At 35.9% G+C, this 21,706-nt stretch overlaps 1 protein-coding gene across 1 annotated transcript in view; it reads left to right on the plus strand.

Annotated features, from left to right (window-relative positions):
- Window positions 1-2,873: 2,873 nt before the first annotated feature.
- Cht6 (Chitinase 6) overlaps window positions 2,874-21,706 on the plus strand; it is a 45,941-nt gene continuing 27,108 nt past the window's right edge. Inside the window, 1 exon segment of the mRNA XM_064699159.1 lies at window positions 2,874-3,051. Coding sequence (XP_064555229.1) covers window positions 3,043-3,051 — 9 coding nt within the window. The 5' untranslated portion in view covers window positions 2,874-3,042.

A 21,706-nucleotide genomic window follows, 5' to 3' on the forward strand; every position in this document is an offset into this window, starting at 1 on the left:
AGTTTTTTCTAAGGATTTTGTTAGCTGTTACGTTTTTAACTTATTTTTGAGAGGTGAGTTCACTATCACTTTCGTACAGCTAAGCCACTTTTGTGGATATATAAAAAAATCCCTCCAAGATTAGCATCTATAACACAAATACACATTTACTAGGCATAAAAAGCGTAGTGTCAGTTAGGAGCTATGGATTTCCAATTAAAGCTGTCGATTTTCTCGCTAGCATTAGCTTGCATTGTATTAGGATAGAACTCGACACAGATCACAGATGAGGAATATACCTAAATTGACCATATGATATGAACACATAAGCCGTGGCAAGTTTTATAATTAAAAAACATATAGATTAGATATAACTTTTCACTCAGCGAGCCACGTTCCAATTCAATTTTCCCACCGATCCTTGAAATTGATTTCGAAGCCGATCAGATGGTAAACTAAAAACTTTCTTTCAACCGTTTGCAGCCCGAATTTTACCACTGTTGCGGGTGGAATTTCCGAAATCGCTGAGCCACTTCGACACCACTTTGCCAAAAAAATGTTTGACTCGCAATTTTCATCGGCGCAGCTCGGATTTTGAGAATCAAATTATTGGAAATTAATATAAACCCGTAACTGCACTCAACAGATCTTTGACCCCCGTTTCCATCAAAGAGGGATTGACTTTCCCAAAATGTGAAATACCGCTGAAATGGATTTTAACAAATATCTTTGAAAATGAGATATTTCCATACTTTCCGGTGGCATTTCTCAAAGTCTCGTCTTAGCGTTCACTTCCATCACATAAGGTAACTACAGTACAAATTTCAGCTGCTTCAGCTGATCACCAAGCTTCATTCAGTAGCTAGTCAGATTTATATATAGAGATAAAGATCATAAGCTATACGAATATTCTAAGATTGACTATATGATATGAAAAGGAAAATTTTAGAATTATACATATGCTGTATTTACCTCATTCCGCAACCTCAATGTATCAAAAAAGTTCGGCCTTATCGGAAAAAGAGTATAATTTTGTGACATAGTATTCTGAATAAAGCAGTATATACTGCTTTGCTTTGAAATTAAATTTATTCGTTCTTATACCCATGCAATGGTATTTAAAATTCTACCAACCTTTTCTATATATTCTTATTTGTATTCTTGACCCGTGTCAACAGCCTAGTCCATAAAGCCATGTCGGTATGTCTGTTTGCCAAGTTTCTTATTTATGTGTTTTTATGATACAACAGGATTTAGATCTTTTTAATAATGCATGCAGTAAATTAATGTTTCAGAGGGCGGTGAATTGGAACACTTTGCAGGCTTCGATTGTTTCGCAAACATTCAAACTGCTTCTAAAAACATTTTTGTTCCTAAATCATAAATTTGCTAATTACTTACAAGGACCTTAACACCAAATGGGTAAAAAGAGTTTAAAGTTTGTATTCATGTGTATGTAACTGGCAGAAGGAATTATTTTCTATATTCTTGAAGAGGACGGTGAGCTATATCGATCTAATCATGACCATCTTTCCGTCCATGCGAACGCTTCGGTCTAGCTATAAGTTTAAAATATGAAATATCTTTTGTACGAAATGCAGATCAACTTTTTTATTTTTACTAGATATCGCCTCTCAGATTCATAAAAACGATAAATATAGATTTTAGACATGAACTTTTATGCATTACTCGAAAATTGTTTGAACAGATACTTTAAAAGTTCAGTTTTGCTACTTTTGCTACTTACACATGTTAGTGCTTACGTACATGCGTTCATGTGCGTATGCATGGAAGGAAGCAAGAATGTTTGTTGTTGCTGGCCTCACGGTCCTAGTCGGGCATTCTCGACTAGAGCACTCTTACTATTTGTGTTCAATTAGCCTTAAACATGAGCCAATGAAACAAAGCTGCAATGAAATCTAAATATATGGTAAAGACAACCACATAATAATTTTTGTAAATGTTTCATAAGATTTTCTAAGTTTAAGTAGCCACAAGATTATTAAAAATTCGATAACAAAATACTTCAGCTTTATTTCTCGCCATAATATACTTGTTTATCTATACATGTAAACTTACGAATACGAATTAAACTTTATACATAAATGCGCCCAACGTTTATCTGTTAGCTAACAGCTGCTTTTAACAGCGCTATGCCCACGTCGCAAAGTCGCCGCTTCACAGCTGCGCAGTACAAAAACATGTTGTTGGCTTATTGCTGCAGCCCCTCTCAGCAACTGGCCAAGTACGGTTGTTCAAGCCTGGGCTACGCTTTTTGGGTACAAAACGAACTTAGTGCAACGGCGACTCTTGAACGGTAATGTTGGCTTAGCGGTATTTTCACATTACTGGTATTTTTGCTAGTTGATTGCTCGCGAAACGAAATCGAAATTGAAACAGTTACCAAAGTTGGAAATGTTCAACACATCTTGTTTTGTCAATATTTAATTCTTTATCATTCATTATTTTTGTTTTGTTTTTTGAGTTGAGTGTATAGATTTAAAAACAAAATTTAGATAAAAAATATAATATCCAATGCGAAAGCGTATTTGAAAAAATGAATGTGCTGAATAGTGGTAAAAGCACAGCCTGCCGAAAGTGAAAAACTAAATGCGCAGACGTGTGTAACAGTTTTTATTTTCGATCTGGTTTTTGTTGTTGCTGTTTCAGTCGTTGTTCCCGTTGTTGTTGCTGCTACTGGGCAGCAGAGCATAAAACTTCGCAGATCTGCGCAGGCGTTACAGATTGTACCAAGTTTCTGTAGCAGCCAAAGAAGAAGAAAATCATCGTGAACAGCAATTACTAAAACAGCAATAACTTACTTGACCCACTTTTAGCATACATTTTTAAAATATTTTCGTATCACATAAAATTTAATAATCAAGGAAAATCTTTTGCTGTCGTCGCCGTTAAATAAGAAGGCCACCCGTTGAATGCGTTTAACCGAATACCAACATCACCACACAATAATTACAACATAAACGACATCGTCAAAAGCAGTAGAAAATATTCAACTGCATACCAGCACAATAAAACGTTGACCATAAAAGCCTCGCCGCCAAAATGCTTCCGGTAAGTTTTCAAAGTGTTTGGCACAAATCATTTTGTTCATTTTGTGGGCAATTGCCGCAAATCTTTCGTCATATCGAAAACTTGTTGCTTTTCGTTTAGCAACATTCCATTGAGCTTGCGTTGAGCCGTGTATTTTCTGCGTGATGGTTATGTGTTCAACAGGATTATCGCCCCAACAACCTTGAAAGTCCGCCAGGCGAAAGTTGTTGCCGCGGCGCCATCCCAAGGGCAGTGCTGAAAATGCCAACCGCAGTATAAAACCAAGCTATTCGAGGAAGTCGTTCACGTTGTCACCACTTGATATATTCACCACGCATTTCTATATCGCAATTTGTATATCTCTTGCCAAAAAACCAAACCACAAAAAGATCGAAAAGTTCTACAACAGGTTTTCTGTAGCCAGCATCTTCAGTCATCCACTTATATGTATATATCGTTGTGTACACTTATTTCTGTTAAATTGTGATTTCGATTTCATTCTGCATTAATTTTCGTTGTTAAACTTGTTTCCAAAAGTATTTTTGTGGTTTTTTCCTTCGATTTGATTGCATAATTAACAGCAAGAATCACCTAGCTGTGTCTAACTCAGCTGGCTCTCTAAATGGATATATATATATATATATATATATATATATATATATATATATATATATATGAAACCATCTTCTACCACTTCAAACATGTTTTTCTCCTGAAACTAAAGCAATTGATGCATTTATATTTTCTCATTAGTCTTAGTTAGTCATGGACTTTATCAAAGTTTTTTTTTTTTTGAAATGTCTATTGGTAGTTTTTGGGGTTCTTCAAAGTAGTCAACTCGGGCGGCTACTGGTCATTCTTTCTCTCACTCTTCCGTGCCAATCAGATGGCGAAGAGTTGTGCGTTATATAAAAAACATGCCGTTCTATAGCCCATGGCTTAAAGCCAGTCAGTCCTGCTGTTAACCTTTTGTATTTCAATTTTCTAGATGCTTGCCAGCTTACCTCTCGTATGGGTAAATTATATCGGTAATTAAAATCTAGGTGTATTTTGTATCATAAACTTTAATTCGACTTTTAAGTTCTTCTTCTTTTTTTTTCCATATCTGAAAAATATTTACAACTATTTTTTAATGACAATAATGACATATGATATATGCTACAGTTATAGCTATAAAATCTAGTTTTTGTATTGACAAAATTCTAAGAATTAAAATAAAGCGGACATCTACTATATATCCGCAAGTGTATTTAGTATTCGGCGCTCTTTAGAATATCGCGTTATCAAATCATTTGGTAATATTTATGTTGATTGCTTTCGGCTATAATATTTGCTGTCTTATATAACAAATTGTTTTGTATAACTAACAAACGCATTGCCCCATTAAAAACTTTCGAACTTCATTCCTCCTCAAAAATCAAATTGAATTTGCCGTAATTATCTGTATCTCGTACTGAACACCTAGCGTGCATATTAAAGATTTTTGCCAACAACAATATGCTTACTCGTCGTGTATGTATACAGATAAATGTATTTCAAGTATGCAGTGCCTAGGAGCATATATGTATATGTATACATAGCTAATATATACTTTTACTTTAGCGTCTGGCAGACAATTTTAGTTTCATTTCGTTTTGGTTGACTATTTTTGATGATTTCTTTCACATCCGCCTTCTGCTGAGCGGCTGCTCATAATATCAGGCCAGATGTAATTGATGGCCCATCGACTATTCACGGACATTTAACTGTCATGCAAATTTTTGGTTGAGCATTCACAACATCGCAGCTACACATGCGAAAATAAAAAGAAAAAACTTGTTTTGTTTTTGTAAATTTTCGGTATATAAATATTTTGGATAACGTTTCGACTTTAGGGGCGGGGCGAAACCAGTTTATTGCGACAATTGTCCAAGCCTTAATCACTATTCATAATTTCATTAACTTTTGATGTAAGCTCTGAAATATGCGTGTCCCATACGTAAAAATATGTAAACATATGCCATACCATGGCTTGGCACCATGTTTCTCGGTAAAAGCAAGCATTTTCTCGGAATCAAAATTTAAAAGCGGAAATGATGCACCCTCGAGACGTTGCAACGTATTGCCTATCCCTTGTCAACTTTTCTGCCTGTGGGCGTTAAATAGCAAATGCAGGCAACACTTAAAGCGACAACAAGGCAAATCTACTGCCTGTTACTAATTATGTTGCATATTGTATTTTTCTTTGTGTTGTGGGCCTGCGAACAGAGACAATAACACTGAACTTATTATTTAACTACGAACTGAACTGAACTTTAGCGAAAATTATATGCAATGCTGTACACTCTCCCATTTGGGATATATGGGAAACTTTTTTGAGTGAGCAAACGTCAAAAGCAGCAAATGCTTTGTGACTTGTGGGGCTTATTTAAATTGAATCACACGCGCTTCTACCTTGTAGTTTAATTGACGGGCTAGTTGCTGGACATCTTTGTATGAGTTCTGTGCTGATTAAGTTACCGGTTTGCCAATTAGCCACTTTTAAATTCCAGCAAAAACTTTATAGCAGCCAGCAAATCCATCCCTGCATCCACTGTTTGCAATGTATCTTCCAGGTTCATTGTTGGCCCGTTGAAAAAAACTTCGTTACGTTGTTGTTGCCGTACTTTAATATAGATTCTATTGGAGTTACTGACTTGCTCGACTTTAATTTTGTCACGCAAGTCTTTGCTAATGCTGGGGTTAATATTGGTAGATTATATACATCTACATACATGAACGTACAAACATTAATCATTCGGCTTTATTTCGAATTTGATTAGTTATCGTTTAACTGGAAACGACGGCTGCCAAAGATTTACCATTAACGCGATATATCATCATGCCAAACGGAATGCACTATATATAAATGCAATGAATGTTTTTGATGTACCAGCAAATACATTTTAAAGTAGTTCAAAACTTACTTTGTGAAAAGCATTGTAAGAAATAAATCTATTTAGATTTTTTTTCGAAGCTAGGACTCATGCTTATTTATCGTTGCCTGGCTTATGGCTATACCAAGGATAATATAAATACTAAGAAGAGTATCGCAGAGGAACATCATGATGACTTCCTCGTGTTGGTCCTTGGGGGAATATTTTGAGTCGACACAAAGGTTATATTAACTGATACTTGAATTTTAATAATATTATTATTAATTTAATTTAAAATGTTTATTTAAATATTGTCACGGGCTTAAAAGATGCTGATTTTACACCGGCCCAACCTTAGCACACAAGCTATTTAAATACAAACTAGGGATGGGTCATGGTTTGAGCAAGAAAACTAGCAAAATAAGGTTTTTCGGCAGCCAAAGTCAAAGCAGTGAATAATAACCCATACATATATTAATGCAATTATACATGCACAATTCACACACTTAAACGTAGGTGCTTGCACGCCATTAGCTGGGACAGGGTCTTCTCTCTAGCATACACTGTGCAAAAATAAAAGAAACCCCAATTTACGTGAGCTACTGCATGCATGCGGGCTATGTCATTTAAAATTATTTTATTTTAAACTTTGCCTTTACAATTAAGTAATTGTATCTAATATATATAATATTTTTCATATTAAACATTCGCGAAAAGCCACTCGGCTGGATTTTGAAGAGCGTAAATTCACTTGAAAAGCCACAGAACAAATTTTGTATGGAGGTTACTCATCTAAGTAGTTATTTTGTTTTTGGTTATACCAAAAATCCTTTTTTAAAATGTGACGACATTTAACTGATAATAATAATAAATAAACAACATTTTGGTAAACATTATCTTTTTCAATCTTCTGCACATGCACTCAGTATGCGTATAATGGAACTGGTATAGTGTTTTTTTTTTTAAATTTATTATGCGTTCTCTTTCTTCAACCAGTATGCAGATGGGTTGAAAATTATATTGCGGTATGACATCACTTCATCATTTTTTCGATTTTGCCAAAGTTCGGTACGTTCCTGCAGCTGATTTTGATTTCACTATCAATATTTTTGAACAAAATGTGAATAGTTTTTAATTTTATTTAATTAATAATTATTAACAATGGTAAAAACATATGGAATAAAAACACAGGCATTTTATTTATCACGCAAATCTATAATTAATAATAATAATAAATTAATTAAATCAAAAAAACAAGTTACCAATTTGCTCCGATCGGGTAGATAACATTAGCCTACAATCACTAAGTATCCAATGCATAGAGTCGTCAAATCAACAAAAAGTGGTTGACGGTTTTTTTTGCCGTATAGGCGCCCCAGTATATCTTGCTCCCATTTTGTTGTTGAGTATCAACCGCACGCCGAGCCTCTAGAGAAGAACAATCAGTCCCAAGCTGTATCGCGAGCCCGAGATCTTTTCTTCAATGCGTGGGCGAATAGCAAATGGAACGGTATTTGGTTTTTTATATACTTTGTACTCATTGAAAAAGCGCTTATTGATTTTTGGCTAATGTATGTCACAGAACAAGGAATTTCCGATAAGACGGGATTTTAGGTAATTCCACACACAAATGTGGAAAAATCGTAGGAAATAATTTTATACAACTTTTTCTTTACCATCCGATTGACCTCAAACTCATTTTCAAAGATCTCTGTTTATTTTAAAATTTTCGAAAAATTCATCGCTACTTAGTAAAAATGTGGCAAAGATTTGGTGTGTGAACTGTCGGGATAACTTGAGATATGTTTCACAATTTGCGTAAAATCTAACTCTCCAACCCTCCTTTTTGAGCAAAACTTTAAGTTTTTCTCCGATTGGCTTCTAACTTATTTCAAAATTTCAAGACTCTAGTCCAGACCGGACAGACAGATGGATTTCTCTAGATCGACTTGGCTATTGATACTGACTAAGAACATATATTCTTTTAGGATCGGAATCATCATAATGTGTCCATGTAAATATATATTTTTATAACATTGATCAGCTACCTACAAGGTAGGTAGAGAACACCTCCTCAGTGGTCCGAGAGATAGTGGCAGAGAGACCGTGTGTGAGAGAGAGAGAGAGAGAGAGAGAGAGAGAGAGCGGGAGAAAAGAAAGAGAGGACAGCTGTATTTGTGTCACGATACTCGTAACTGTAAGTGTGCAACTCTTTCATGTCAGTTTGAAGGTCGACATGCTTCGCGATTCAAAGTAAAGCAAAATCAAAGTTATAAATTATCGTTTAAAGCATATAAACGCCGTACTGCCTCGTTGTTGGTTTCTAAACTTGTTTTGGTTTCGCTGTCTACGCCAACTGCCATGCAGCACACAGCTGAAATTCCAGGGACTTATAGTGCCAGCTGAACAACAGTCAAACTGACCCTCAATTGGTATTTACTTAAAGAATGTTATTTCACACAAACGATGAATCAATCTAAACGAACTAAATAATGACTGAACAGTAAGTATGTATATTTATATATATATTTTATTTGCAATAGTGCAAAATCCCAATAATTATGGCGATTTTTAATTATTGGGATTTTGCAACTATTGCAAATAAAATATATATATAAATTTTGCAACTATTTACTTCAAACTTTTCTGAAGCTGTACAACTTATGTAAATCGAGTTGTCATAGGCAAAAATAAGATGACTTATGACATTTGATTATCGAGTTGTAAGTTTAAAGTTGGCACAACATAGTTGCAGTCGGATGGAACCGACTGTGTTATTGTCTTCACAATGTAATCCTGAAACATCATATATCGCACTGTGATTTACGAAACGTGCATAGATTTTTCGAATGATCCCCCATTTCATTTGTAAAGGTTGACGCATGCGATTGGTATTAATACACTTTTGTATGCGATATATATTCCATTAATATTTCATACAGACCGGATTATAGGCACCGCCTTTATCAAAAATACATATGCCATAGTCTGCAGTAAAATCAAGAAGCATCATCCGCAGCATAAAATGCACTGCAGCGGCGTGTGTGTGTATGTGTGCTTTAGTGGGTATACATACAGGGTATCTGATAGTCGCGCACCACCCATTGGAGCACTCTCACTTATTTTTTGCATAACAATTTTTTCAATGATCGGAAAAGCTCTTTTTCTCAGTTTGGCATCTTTGTTGGGCCTAATGAAAACCCTTATCTTATTCTAGCTCTATTCGAATATCACCTCGCTCTTTCTTTCGTTCATTACTGTTAACGTCGTAGATTTCCCAGACGCTATCTGAACTTGCGAGACAGCTTTCAACTTTTAACAAAAAGTAAATATACTTCTTTCACAACTGGATGGTTTTCATTTATAATCAGTTTAATCTCAGCTTTTAAAAAATATTTTTGAATCATGATGTCTTTCCGATGCCCAAAAATTACTTAAGTTCACATTTCTGTCAGCGACATGATTTAGACATAATTGAATGTGGTCAATACAACAACAATAAACAATGGCACACACATAAATATAAGATAAACCTGCTCGTGAATTTAAAAGGGCACATTGAAGCTTACGTAACCCTTTTCTGCATCTCTTTTATTTTGTTTTTGCTTCGCTATATATTTCTATAGTTTTGTATGTAAGACATGCGTCTTGCTAATATTACATAACTAGTAGATACGCCTTTTCAATGAAAAGCTTATAAAATATTTAAATTCAGCAATATACTTTAAAACATCAAACCTTTACGGTTGCTAATCAGCTTGGTAGGCGTTGAATTCGAGTTAAGACTATGATGCGACTGTCTTGAGTTGCAAGAGATTTGCAGACTTGTGGGCTTTCCTTTTTTCAACAATCGATTATACTTTGATAGAATTTATACGAGCTCTTATAATTAACATCATGACTGCATTAGTTCAGATCCATTTGTGTTTATGAAATTTTCGCACTTTTTAATCATTCTACCTGGCTTTCGCCTTTCATTCGTATCACACTTTTGTTTACTGTTGCTTTCACTAATCATGATGTATTCATTAAGCCATCCGTGGTTTGACGTAACTTTATCGCTATTGGCCCATGCAAAGACCGTTAATCCAGTGACTAGTTGACAAATTGTATGTAAATATTTCAACTTTTCAAATTTCACGTGTGACGTTGACGTGCGCATGTGAAAACAAGTAAGAGAGCTCTAATTGAAAGTGGCCCCTAGGAGATACCAATACCCAGCATCAAGGTGGTCTAGGTTCCCTCAATACATACATACACAAAAAAAAACACACACACACAGCATAAATTAAATCATCTTCATCTGTGTATACTAACTGAAAAGTTGGTGACCTAAGTCCTTAAACCATCTTGGCTTCTGATGCTGAGAATAAATATACTTTATGTGGTCGGAGATACTTTCTACTACCTGTTACATTAATTTGCACGAAACTATAAACCTTTTTACTTTATTTAAGCCGACTGGGTTTTAATTTCGATCCATTTTACCACTTTAAATGCTCGCTTGTTAAATATGGATGTATAAGGGAAGCTGTGGGCAGCAATGCAAATGGTTTATTAACTATTTTCAATCCAAATGTTAAATGGTTTAAAGATTGTTTGCATTGCATCTTAACGCAAAATTTATTATTTATTAAAAGTCTTACAATTTGATTTATTTTGGCTTCGCTGTTGTATTTAATTTTAAAGTTAACTTGATACTGTCAATGTCGTTGAAATTCCTCACCCGTGAGTCACAAGTCTTTGAGTTCTCTTTAGGTCTCGGTTTCTGCTTTGAATAAATAAGTTTACTTACTGCAACAGCTTAGACATTAAACGTTTCTATTTTTGTGTCATGAGTTTGTTTCGAAAGAAGTTTAAATTAATGTGATGACAATGTTTCAATCAGTTGTTTTAAATAGGTCTAACATATTAATCTATATACTTGTCATTCAAAATATATAAATCAGTACAGCAATAAAAATATATCAGAAATATCTCTCTATATAAAACTGTTTGTCTTGACTGACTGAATGATTGACTGACTGACTGACTGATTGGTGATCAACGCACAGCCCAAACCGTAACAGCTAGGATGCTGAAATTTTCACTGTGGTTACCTTATGTGATGTAGGTGCACGTTAAGGCGGGGTTTCGGGAAATTCCACCCGAAAGTGTGGAAAAAACGCGAAAAACGTTTGTATGTAACTTTTTTGTTTACCATCCGATCGGCCTCAAACTTATTTTCACAGATCTTCGTTCAAATTCATTTGAGGGGTGTTTCACACTTTTAGGAAAATCCATTCCTCCCTGGTGGAAATGGAGGTCAAAGATTGGTGGGTGATGTTTCGCGCTCAAATTCATTTCCAGAGAGCTATAAGATAAATCACTTGAGACGTGTTTCACACTTTTCGCAGAATTCAAACTTCTTCGGGGGGAATGCGACTCAAAGATTTTTTGTGCAAAGTCTTAAGTTGTGTCCGATTTGCTTCAAACTTATTTTCAAGATCTACATAAGAATATAATGAATACGTGTTTCAGCGATTTGGGAAATTCCACTCGCAACATTGGTAAATTGGCGGAAAACGTTTGCATGAAAGTTGTTTGTTTACCGTCCGATAAGTTTCAAAATCATTTTCAAAGCTTTTTGAGAACGTAGATTTTTAACATTCGTGCCACGGGCAAGGCCGGGTTATACTAGGCCGCTAGTATTTCTATATATCTACCTTACTTGATGCCTGAGCTATAACTTTAACCACCATTCCATGCCGCGGAAATATTAAAATTCTTTCTCTACCTTGAACTTCACGTCTTAATTATCATTTTACACACATAAAAAAAGTGTAAGAAACGTCTCAAATGAATTTTAACAAATATCTTTGAAAAATGTTTAAAACCAATTCGATGGTACACAAGAAACGTTTCACAGAAATGCAGCTTCTACTTCCAACCAGATTAATAAACGCTCACAAAGGCCGACTAAACGGCACAAACCGATACACCCACAGAATTTGAAAATTGAAATAATCGATATTGGCTATCACTTCTTTAGAGTTACAGCACTAACCATACAATGCATTGTATTGTATGGTTAGTGGTTACAGTCACCAATCATTGGTTAATTGGTTTGTCTACTCGGGAGTAATAATTGCCTTGCAAATTCCAAACAGTCTTCCTATGCAAATGTAAATTCTTATTATCATTTTCATGCATTAGAAGTGAAAAAAATCTCTGGTTTCAAATTTTTTGTTGTAAAATTCAATATGAATTGTCACACAATACATATGTAGTGTAGAGAAAAAGATTATGCAATGGTTGCAAACGTAAAGTCGAAACACCTTTTGAGATTTATTAATAACTATCTGGCATTTCTCTGCCTTATCTGCACGAGTTTTTGTTTGCTTCAAATAATACACATTCAATTTCTAACCATTTCCACATGCAAAACTCAACGATATTTTAAAATAAGTTGGAAGTCCATCGATTACAGAACGAAAAGTTGGAATTAAAGTTTTCCGCCCGATCGGATGCATTTCATATAACCGTTTTCTCGATTTTTCCATACGTGCTATGGAATTTCTCAAGCCTCGTTTTAGCGTGCACTTCCATAACGAAAGGTAACTAGAGTAATTATTTCAGCTCCATAGCATTATCGGTTTTCAGAACTAATAGTTTTAATTATAGAGATTGTGGAGGCAATCGGCAAACGCAGTGTCACTAGAAACGTACTAACAGATTGTCAAATTTGTTGAATCTGGGCATTTTTAAAGGGCCTGTTGAGCGTGTTATAATAGATTCATGCATAGAAGCAGACGTCACTATGCTTCTGATATGAGCAAAATCTGATGAACGAAACCACTTGATTAGTTAGCCCTTCCCCGAAAAACGGACGGACTTTCCACTAGTGGATCTCACTCTTTTCTGTTGAGTCGACGGGTTGGTATGAGATATTAGAATATGGGTAGATTTTTGTTCAACTTTAGTCAGATATCAAGGCTTTGTATAAATTTCCAGCGAGGCATTGATGTGACTAGTTGCTGGTTTTGGTCGTCGTTAATAACAACCATAACCAACTTTCTGTCGACAGCAACATGTTTTAATTCGCAGTCTATAGATAGATTCAATGTCCCACATCAATGATAAGGAGCCGAGCAGACAAGTTGTCTAGAAAAACTGCTTTGCCAAACGTAAAATTGTAATTTCTTTTTTGAGCGCGTCGTTGGCCATTGCTAACGTTGACCCAAACCCCATGTCTTATCCTCGCCGAAACTAACCGCGTCGCGTTTGTGTGTTGGCTGTTTAGTTGCTGGACATCCGGCGACATCAAAATTTTCGTAGATTATGGCAACTTTCGCTTTTTTCGGCTCACAGTACCGCCAATATGCGATGAAGAAAGTCAAGGAGTATAAACCGGGTTGCATCCAACCAAAGTCAATGACTGCACTCCACTGACATTGACTCAGTGACTTCTGCGTGGTCGTTGTCAGCTGCAGCATTTGCTAGCTCATGATTGGCTTTTTTAGCTATTGCAAGTGTTTTTATTTGGTGTTCATCTAGAGAAGACAGGATCAGCTGCATTTCACGAGCAGTATATATGGCAAACCGGCGGCCAATAATGAAAGTTAACGCGCTTGCAGATTTCTAGATCTGTGGTGATGTTTTGGCATCGTCGGAGTCATTGGCGTTGACGCAGACGCTGCTATTGCTTAAGACTTTTGCTTAGACACTGGCCATTTTTTTTTTTACCCTATTATCACTGAGTATGAGCAAAAAGGGTATAATAGCTTTTTGCAAGTGTATTTGACAGGCAGATTAGGACGGAAAAATAATAAGATCGTTTTCGTTCGTTTGGTTCTTATATAAAATTTAATTTTGTAGATACATACTTCCATATGTTGTGTGTATTTATGCATTTGTGCATGTATACATACATATGTATGTAGCACTCTTTTTCATTGTTACTTAATTAAAAATACCTTGGGTCAAAATTTAGAATGGCCTGCCAACTTTCTCACGATAACATTGCATTTTTTTTTGGGTGATTGTGCAACAATGAGACTTAAATATTCACACGGCATAAATCTGCACAAAATGCAAAGCTAAATGCACCACCTTATCGCCCGTGACCATCCAATCATGTTGGCCATTTTTATACTCTAAATCCACTGAATACGAGTAAAACGGGTACAATGATTTAATTCAAATTTATTTAACCAACAGAAGTAGCCGTGAAGTATCTAGACGAAAAGCTGATGTGCGTCTGTCCATCTATGTGAACGCGTTGATCTCGAAAACAAAAGCTAGATTTATAATTTTTATATTTCGTATATCATATACCATAGTGTGTGGCAAACGGTTTGCCCCGACTGACAGACTGATTGGTGAGCAAAGCACAGCTATGGCCATAGTTACCTTATGGGATGACGGTGAACGCTAAGACGGGGGCTTGCCGAATCCCACCTGCAAGTGTGGTAAAATCGCGGATAATGGATGTATGAACTTTTTTGTCTACCATTCGATCTTTCTCAAAGTTATTTTCAAATCACTTAGTTACAATTTATTTGAGCGGTGTTTCACACTATTCGGAAAATCCATTCCTCCGTGCTAAAAACGCCTTCAAAGATTTGGTGAGCGAAGTTTTAGTGAAGTTTTGTATACCCTGAACCCATTAAAAATGGGTAAACAGGGTATAATGTATTTGTGCAAACGTATGTAACAGGCAGAAGGAAGCATCTCCGACCCCATAAAGTATATATATATATATATTTTTGATCAGCATCAATAGCCGAGTCGATCTAGCCATGTCCGTCTGTCTGTCTGTCCGTCTGTCCGTTCGTCCGTCCGTCCGTCCGTCTGTCCGTATGTATGAACGCAAGGATATCAGAACCTATAAGAGCTAGAGACTTGAAATTTAAGCTGTAGGTCCTCCTAGTCCCCGCGCAGATCCAGTTTGTTTCTGATATTCGATAACTTGGCCCGTTTCCAAGTAATCGATAAAAATCGATATCGAAATCCTGCTTTTTGAGCAATTTCGGAAAATAATATGAGCTAGAGTCACCAAACTTGACATGTAGCTTCAAGAATACTATATATATACCATGTATCTTTCATTTTATACCTATCACCACCTCCCCGCTACCACTACAAAGCTACAAATCAAGTTAATTACCCAACTTGTATTGCCCATCAATTTAAGCCACAATTTACATGCAATTGACTTTTTGATAATACACAAATATTCTATATTCTATTTTACAATAAGATGTACTATCGAAACAGGCAGAAGGAAGCATCTCCGACCCCATAAAGTATATATATTCTTGATCAGCATCAATAGCCGAGTCGATCTAGCCATGTCCGTCTGTCCGTCTGTCCGTCCGTCCGTCTGTCCGTCCGTCCGTCCGTCCGTCTGTCCGTATGTATGAACGCAAGGATATCAGAACCTATAAGAGCTAGAGACTTGAAATTTTAGCTGTAGGTCCTCCTATACCCGCGCAGGTCGAGTTTGTTTCCGATATTCGATAACTTGCCCCGTTCCCAAGTAATCGATAAAAATCGATATCGAAATCTTGTCTTTTGAGCAATTTCGGCAAACAATAGGAGCTAGAGTCACCAAACTTGACATGTAGCTTCTGGAATAGTATATTTATATCAAGTAGTTTCATTTTATACCTATCGCCACCTCCACGCTACCACCTCAAAGCTATAAATTAAGTTAATTATCCAACTTGTATTGCCCATCAATTTAAGCCACGATTTATATGAAATTGCATTTTTGAGAACACACAAATATTCTTAATCTATTCTACAATAAGATGTACTGTCGAAAATTTCATTAAGATCGGTTAAGAAACACAAAAGTTATGCGCGCACGTGTTAGCAGCATAGCTGCTGCGCAAATTACAAGAATATCTGTATACATGTACACAGACATACATTCACGCGCGTCTGCTTTGAATTCTATCAACAGCATTGCAATTACGATTGTATTGTTTTCTGTGCTGTTATTTTAATTGGTTTTTTTTCTCATTAAAGCTCAGTTATTGGTGTGGCACTTGAGTACAGGCAGCGGCAACTGGTCCGATTAGTTGCGAGTTCGAACCCTGCCAAGGGAACAATTTTTTTTTCTTTTTTTATTTATTACTACTAAATCAATCGAGCGCGTAGCGGGATCTGCATTTGATGTTGGAATAGGAGGGTTCAGGGTATCCCATAGTAGGGAGCTCCCGACTAGAACCTGTTACTTGTTTTCAAATATCTACGTTAAATATAAATTTTCAGACTAACAATAGACTAGACATGGGTGGAAAATTGATGTCTAAAATTTAAAGCATAAAACTTGGACCGGATACGGCTGGTAAATACCAGCTTGCTGTTTTGATTTTTATTTGTACATATGGTATGTATAGAAGGAAGCTTACGTGTTTGTAGCGACAGTTCTGCTCTGGACTCAATAAAAATTCTTCAGCAACTACAGCCACAATATTAAGGATATTGCGTTGTTGCGAAAATACAAATATTCCATGGCACAGTAAGAATATCGCAGCAAATTGTGCTATGATCGGCTAAGAGCTACAGAAGGTTTTAGTGAACATGTGTCATAATATTTGCCAAACACGTGACTGTTGGCGAGAAGTGCGCGCCATTTTTGTACATTCTTTTATATACATATATGTACAATCATGTGTATTTTCTGATGTGCTGTGTATATATACTGCTATTTTAATTCAATCTTTTTCATACATATGTACTTAACACGTTTATTATACCCTGAACCCATTGAAAATGGGTAAAAAGGGTATAATGTATTTGTACAAATGTATGTAACAGGCAGAAGGAAGCATCTCCGACCCCATAAAGTATATATATTCTTGATCAGCATCAATAGCCGAGTTGATCTAGCTATGTCCGTCTGTCTGTCTGTCCGTCCGTCCGTCTGCCCGTCCGTCCGTCTGTGTGTATGTATGAACGCAAGGATCTCAGAACCTAAGTATAAGAGCTAGATACTTGCAATTTTGGCTGTAGGTCCTCCTAGTGCCCGCGCAGATCGAGTTTGTTTTCGATATTCGATAACTTGCCCTGTTTTCAAGTAATCGAAAAAATCGATATCGAAATTCTGTTTTTTGAGCAATTTTGGCAAATTATATGTCCGTCTGTCTTTGCGGACTGGTCTCTCAGTTTTAAAGCTATCTTTATGAAACTTTGCAGAGGTGCCTCTTTCTGTTGCACGCAGTACATATGTCAACCAGCTGGATCGGACCACTATATCATATAGCTGCCATAGGAACGATCGGTCGAAAAATAGGTTCTTGTATGAAAAACATTTTTTTGTATGAAGATATCTTGACCAAACTCGGCATTTATTAGTTTTACTATGCTCCCCATATATAAGCAAGATCCTAACAATATCGGTCCACTATGTCATATAGCTGTCATAGGAACGATCGGTCGAAAATTTAGTTGTTGCATGGAAAATTTTTATGTTTATCAAGATATCTTGATCAAAACTCGGCATTTATTAGTTTTACTATCCTCCCTTCATTTATGCAAAATCTTATTTATACGGGCCACTATATCATTAGCTGCCATAGGAACGATCGGTCGAAAATTAAGTTGTTACTATGCTCCCTCCATTTACGCAAAATCTTTTTTACATCGGACCACTATATCATATAGCTGCTATAGGAACGATCGGTCGAAAATTAAGTTGTATGGAACATTTTTTTGTTTTTCAAGATATCTTGACCAATCTCGGCATTTATTAGTTTTACTTTACTCATATATATGCAAAATCCTATCAACATCGGACCACTTTATCATATAGCTGCCATAGGACCAATCGGTCGAAGATTAAGTTGTTGTATGAATTTTTTTTTTGTTTTTCAAGATATCTTCACCAAATTCGGCATTTATTAGTTTTCCAATGGTATACCTGGACTGATGGAGATTAACCTGCACCAGACTTAAGTAGATATGTGGGCCAGGTTTCTTAACTAAGAATGTTTGCATGAAGGCATCTTTTCTCAGCTAAGCCGTATGAACTAGGAAGCTGATATTTCAAATTCAATCGAGACTGGTTTCAAATATTTCGCAAAATCCACCTCTCTTGAATGATAAATGCAAAATAAAAGCAAAAACATTTAAAAAACAAAAAAAAAGGTTGAATTGGCGAATTTTCAGGTGTAATATCATTTTCAAAAATCTTTATGAAAATTCATTTGAGCCGTGATTCACACATTTCGGAAATTCCACCCTTCTTGTGCAGAAAATATATGTGAGAGGTTATATGCATCTTTTCAGTTTTGTCCGAGCGGCATTATTTTCAATGATTTTTGGGAAAATTGGTTTGATACGTGCTTCACAGTTTACATAAAATCCACCAATTTTAAAAATAAAATTCGGGTTAAAGATTAATTAACCGAAAGTTCAAGTCTCTTACCACGGAGTTAAAATGAGCGTAAGCAGGTGATTCAAACTCTTTGTTCAATGGACTTTAAACTCACTTTCGAATATCTTTCTAAAACATAACTTTGTACATGGAGTTCGAGATAGTACGGGTATTTTAAATTTTTTGTTGATTCTGGATTCGGTTTCATACGAAATGCATTGCGGATGACGCTCTAATAATTTGATGCGGACAATACATTTTAATAAGCGTCCAAAATATCTTTCATACGAAGGCAGAAGGAACGCAATTAAGTGTCACAGAGAAAAAGTATTAGATTTCGTTAAAGAAAATCTGAAGATGTGAAGATTTGAGATTTAATGTGCGTTATATGTTTATAATTTTATGTGCTTTAAATGTATATATATTTAGACCCTGAACCATTAAAAATGGGTAAAAAGGGTATAATGTATCTGTATGAATGTATCTGTATAATGTATCTATATGTATGAACGCAACGATCTCAGAACCTATAAGAGCTAGAGACTTGCAATTTAATAGCTGTAGGTCCTCTTAGTCCATGCGCAGTACGAGTTTGTTTCCAATAATCGATAACTTATTCCACTTCCAAGCAATCGATAAAAATCGATATCGAAATCCTGTTTTTTGAGCAAATTGGGTAAATAATAAGAGCTAGAGTCACCAAACTTGACATGTAACTTCTAGAATAGTATATATATATCAAGTATCTTTCATTTTATAGCTATCACCACCTCCTGGCTACTACCTCATAGCTATAAATCAAGTAAAAACACCAATTTATGCTGCCCACCAATATAAGCCACAATTAAATGCAATTGCCTTTTGAGAATACACAAATATTCTATAACACAATAAGATGTACTGTAGAAAATTTTACCAAGATCGGTTAAGAAACACCATTATTAAGGAAAACGTGTTTTGACTTTCCTTGTATTAGCGGCAGCAAGCGTAAATTCGAAGAATTTCTGTGCACACACACATTCATGCGTGTCTGCTTTGAATTCTATCAACAGCATCGCAATTTCAGGGTATCCCCTAGCCGGGAGCTCCCGACTAGAGCCGCTTATTTGTTTTTTACTGCAATAAAATAAATTATAAAAAAAGAGTGCCTCTCCTATAAGTGGCATTTCAGTCAGACAAAAAACACCACCGTGACGGGTGTCCGGTTATGGGAACTTTGAACGATTTGGTATACATACATTTCTTAAGCCTTTAAGATTTAATGATAATCACAGCGGAAACTGATCCTCAATCGGCGTAGGTGCGTGTGCGTATGTTATTTGTGTATGTACATATGTTATGTATAGAAAGGAGTTAGAAAGTTTGTTAAGGTTTCTTCTTGTCAAGCACTCCCGACTTGAGCCCTCTAGTTGTAGTCCGGGGAAAATGGTAGACGGGTGAAAATGGTATAATAGATTATTGCAAATATATGTAACACAAGGAAGTATCTCCGATCGCATAAAATAGTATATATATAACATATATTATTGATCAGAACGACGAGTTGAGTTTATTTCAATTATGATCGATTATCATACAAAAGTACATATTTCAATATTTTGCCGCATTTCCAAAATTGTGATACTAATACATTTTCTGTACTTTTGGACAGAACATGAAAATTATAATGATTTAGTGAGTAAGCTGTTAAAGTATACAATATCACTTTTTGGATACGTCCTTCCGTTCTCCCTAGAATTGAAAATTTATTATTTTCTTATATCTTAGCTCGCATCATTAAAAAAGGCATTTCGCATAGCGTGGGGAAAAGGGAGACACAAACTGCTTTAGAGTGTTTACTAAGGCAACTTGCCTCTAGGTTCAGGATATCTTTTAGTCGGGCATTCCAGACTAGTTGTTTGCTTGTCAAGGCTAGCACGACACAGGTTTTATGTAAGGTGAAAACCAAAACAACGGGAGCAAATACTGTCCAAGAAGTAGGAGCACTAACCAGATCTGAAGATATAGTAACTAAGTTAACAGCAGTAGCGACGGCAACAAGCGTATCAACAGAGACAACTTTAGATGAGACAATGCAATAACGGCCATCGCTGCTGGCGTTTACATAAAAAACGGGCTTCCAGCTGCAGTTTCAGTTGCAGTTGCTGCTTTGGGTAGACTCGAAAATAAAAAAAATTGGCACAGTTGTGTGGCCGTTTGTTCGTTGTGTTGCAACTTATCGACATCATCGGCAAACTTACTGGCAAAAATTGCGGATTGGGAGCTACCAGCACCATCATCAGCTCTCTTCGCCTCGCCAATTAAGGGTATCTCATTGAAAGTGATTCTCAAACACATTACACATCACATTACATTGCTTTTAATTGCAAAGGTCTTCACTCAATTAGAGTCGGTTTTGGTTCGCAAACTATTTGGAAATTGTTCCACTTGTCTTAAGTACATACACACTCTCATAAATCGGTTTCTTTTTGCCTTGTCTGTTATGCATTTGGCGACAAATCGGCAAATTTGTCAACAGTCGGGCCAATCAATGCACATGCGCAATGTGCAATCCGAATTGTTGGCATTTTATTTAGATATTTGTTGTTTTATTTTTTTCGGACTGAAATTTGTACATACATATGTACGCAATAAATTTTTTGCAAGTTGCAACCTGCAGTCTCTTTTCATTTCGCCATCGATAAAAAGAAATATTAGGCAATGTGTGTGACAACAAAATAACAACAGCACCAACCAATGTAAATTATGGCCATGTAGGAATGTAAATTAAAAGTCGTCTTATAGACATATTTTGTTGTAGCTGTTGTTGTTGCCACTGCTGCTGCTAGGTGTTTAGCCATTTTCAATAATGGCCAAAGGCCCGATCAAATGTATTTTGGTCATCACTCTGATACTGAGTAAATATACCATTACCCAAATTCACATATCCATACATTGATACACAACCCCTTTACGTCAATCGAGAAAATGTTTACTTCAATGTTTTGTTCCCCAAGTGGCTAACATATGGCACACTCCAACTTATGCCGGATATGGATACGGCTAACGATTTACGGCTTTGGGTTAAGGGGAAAGCTTTGTGGCTTAAGTATTGCTGATGGCTTTTTGTTGAGCCGCAATAACATTTTTTTTTTAACCGTTGGCACAACAATGTTATAGCAAATGTGGCTTAAATATGAAGTAGTTTCCCCGTTTATATCAATTAACTAGATTTTGCATTTTAAAAACCAAGGCAGTAACCTTTAATATTGAACAATCGTTTGGGTGGGCATGACTTAGGAATATTTATTGGCCGTACCCAAAGTACCTTTTATAATTACCAAATTTTAATATGCATCTAACTTATTCAATTCATACAAGTTCAGAAAAAGTTAAAAGTGAAAAAAAGTTAATTTATTAGAAAAATATACGAAAA

Source organism: Drosophila montana, unplaced genomic scaffold (genome assembly GCF_035044405.1).
Source record: "Drosophila montana isolate Dmon_TW-CO22-7 unplaced genomic scaffold, ASM3504440v1 contig_855_1, whole genome shotgun sequence".
In the NCBI taxonomy this organism is placed as follows: Eukaryota; Metazoa; Arthropoda; class Insecta; order Diptera; family Drosophilidae; genus Drosophila; species Drosophila montana.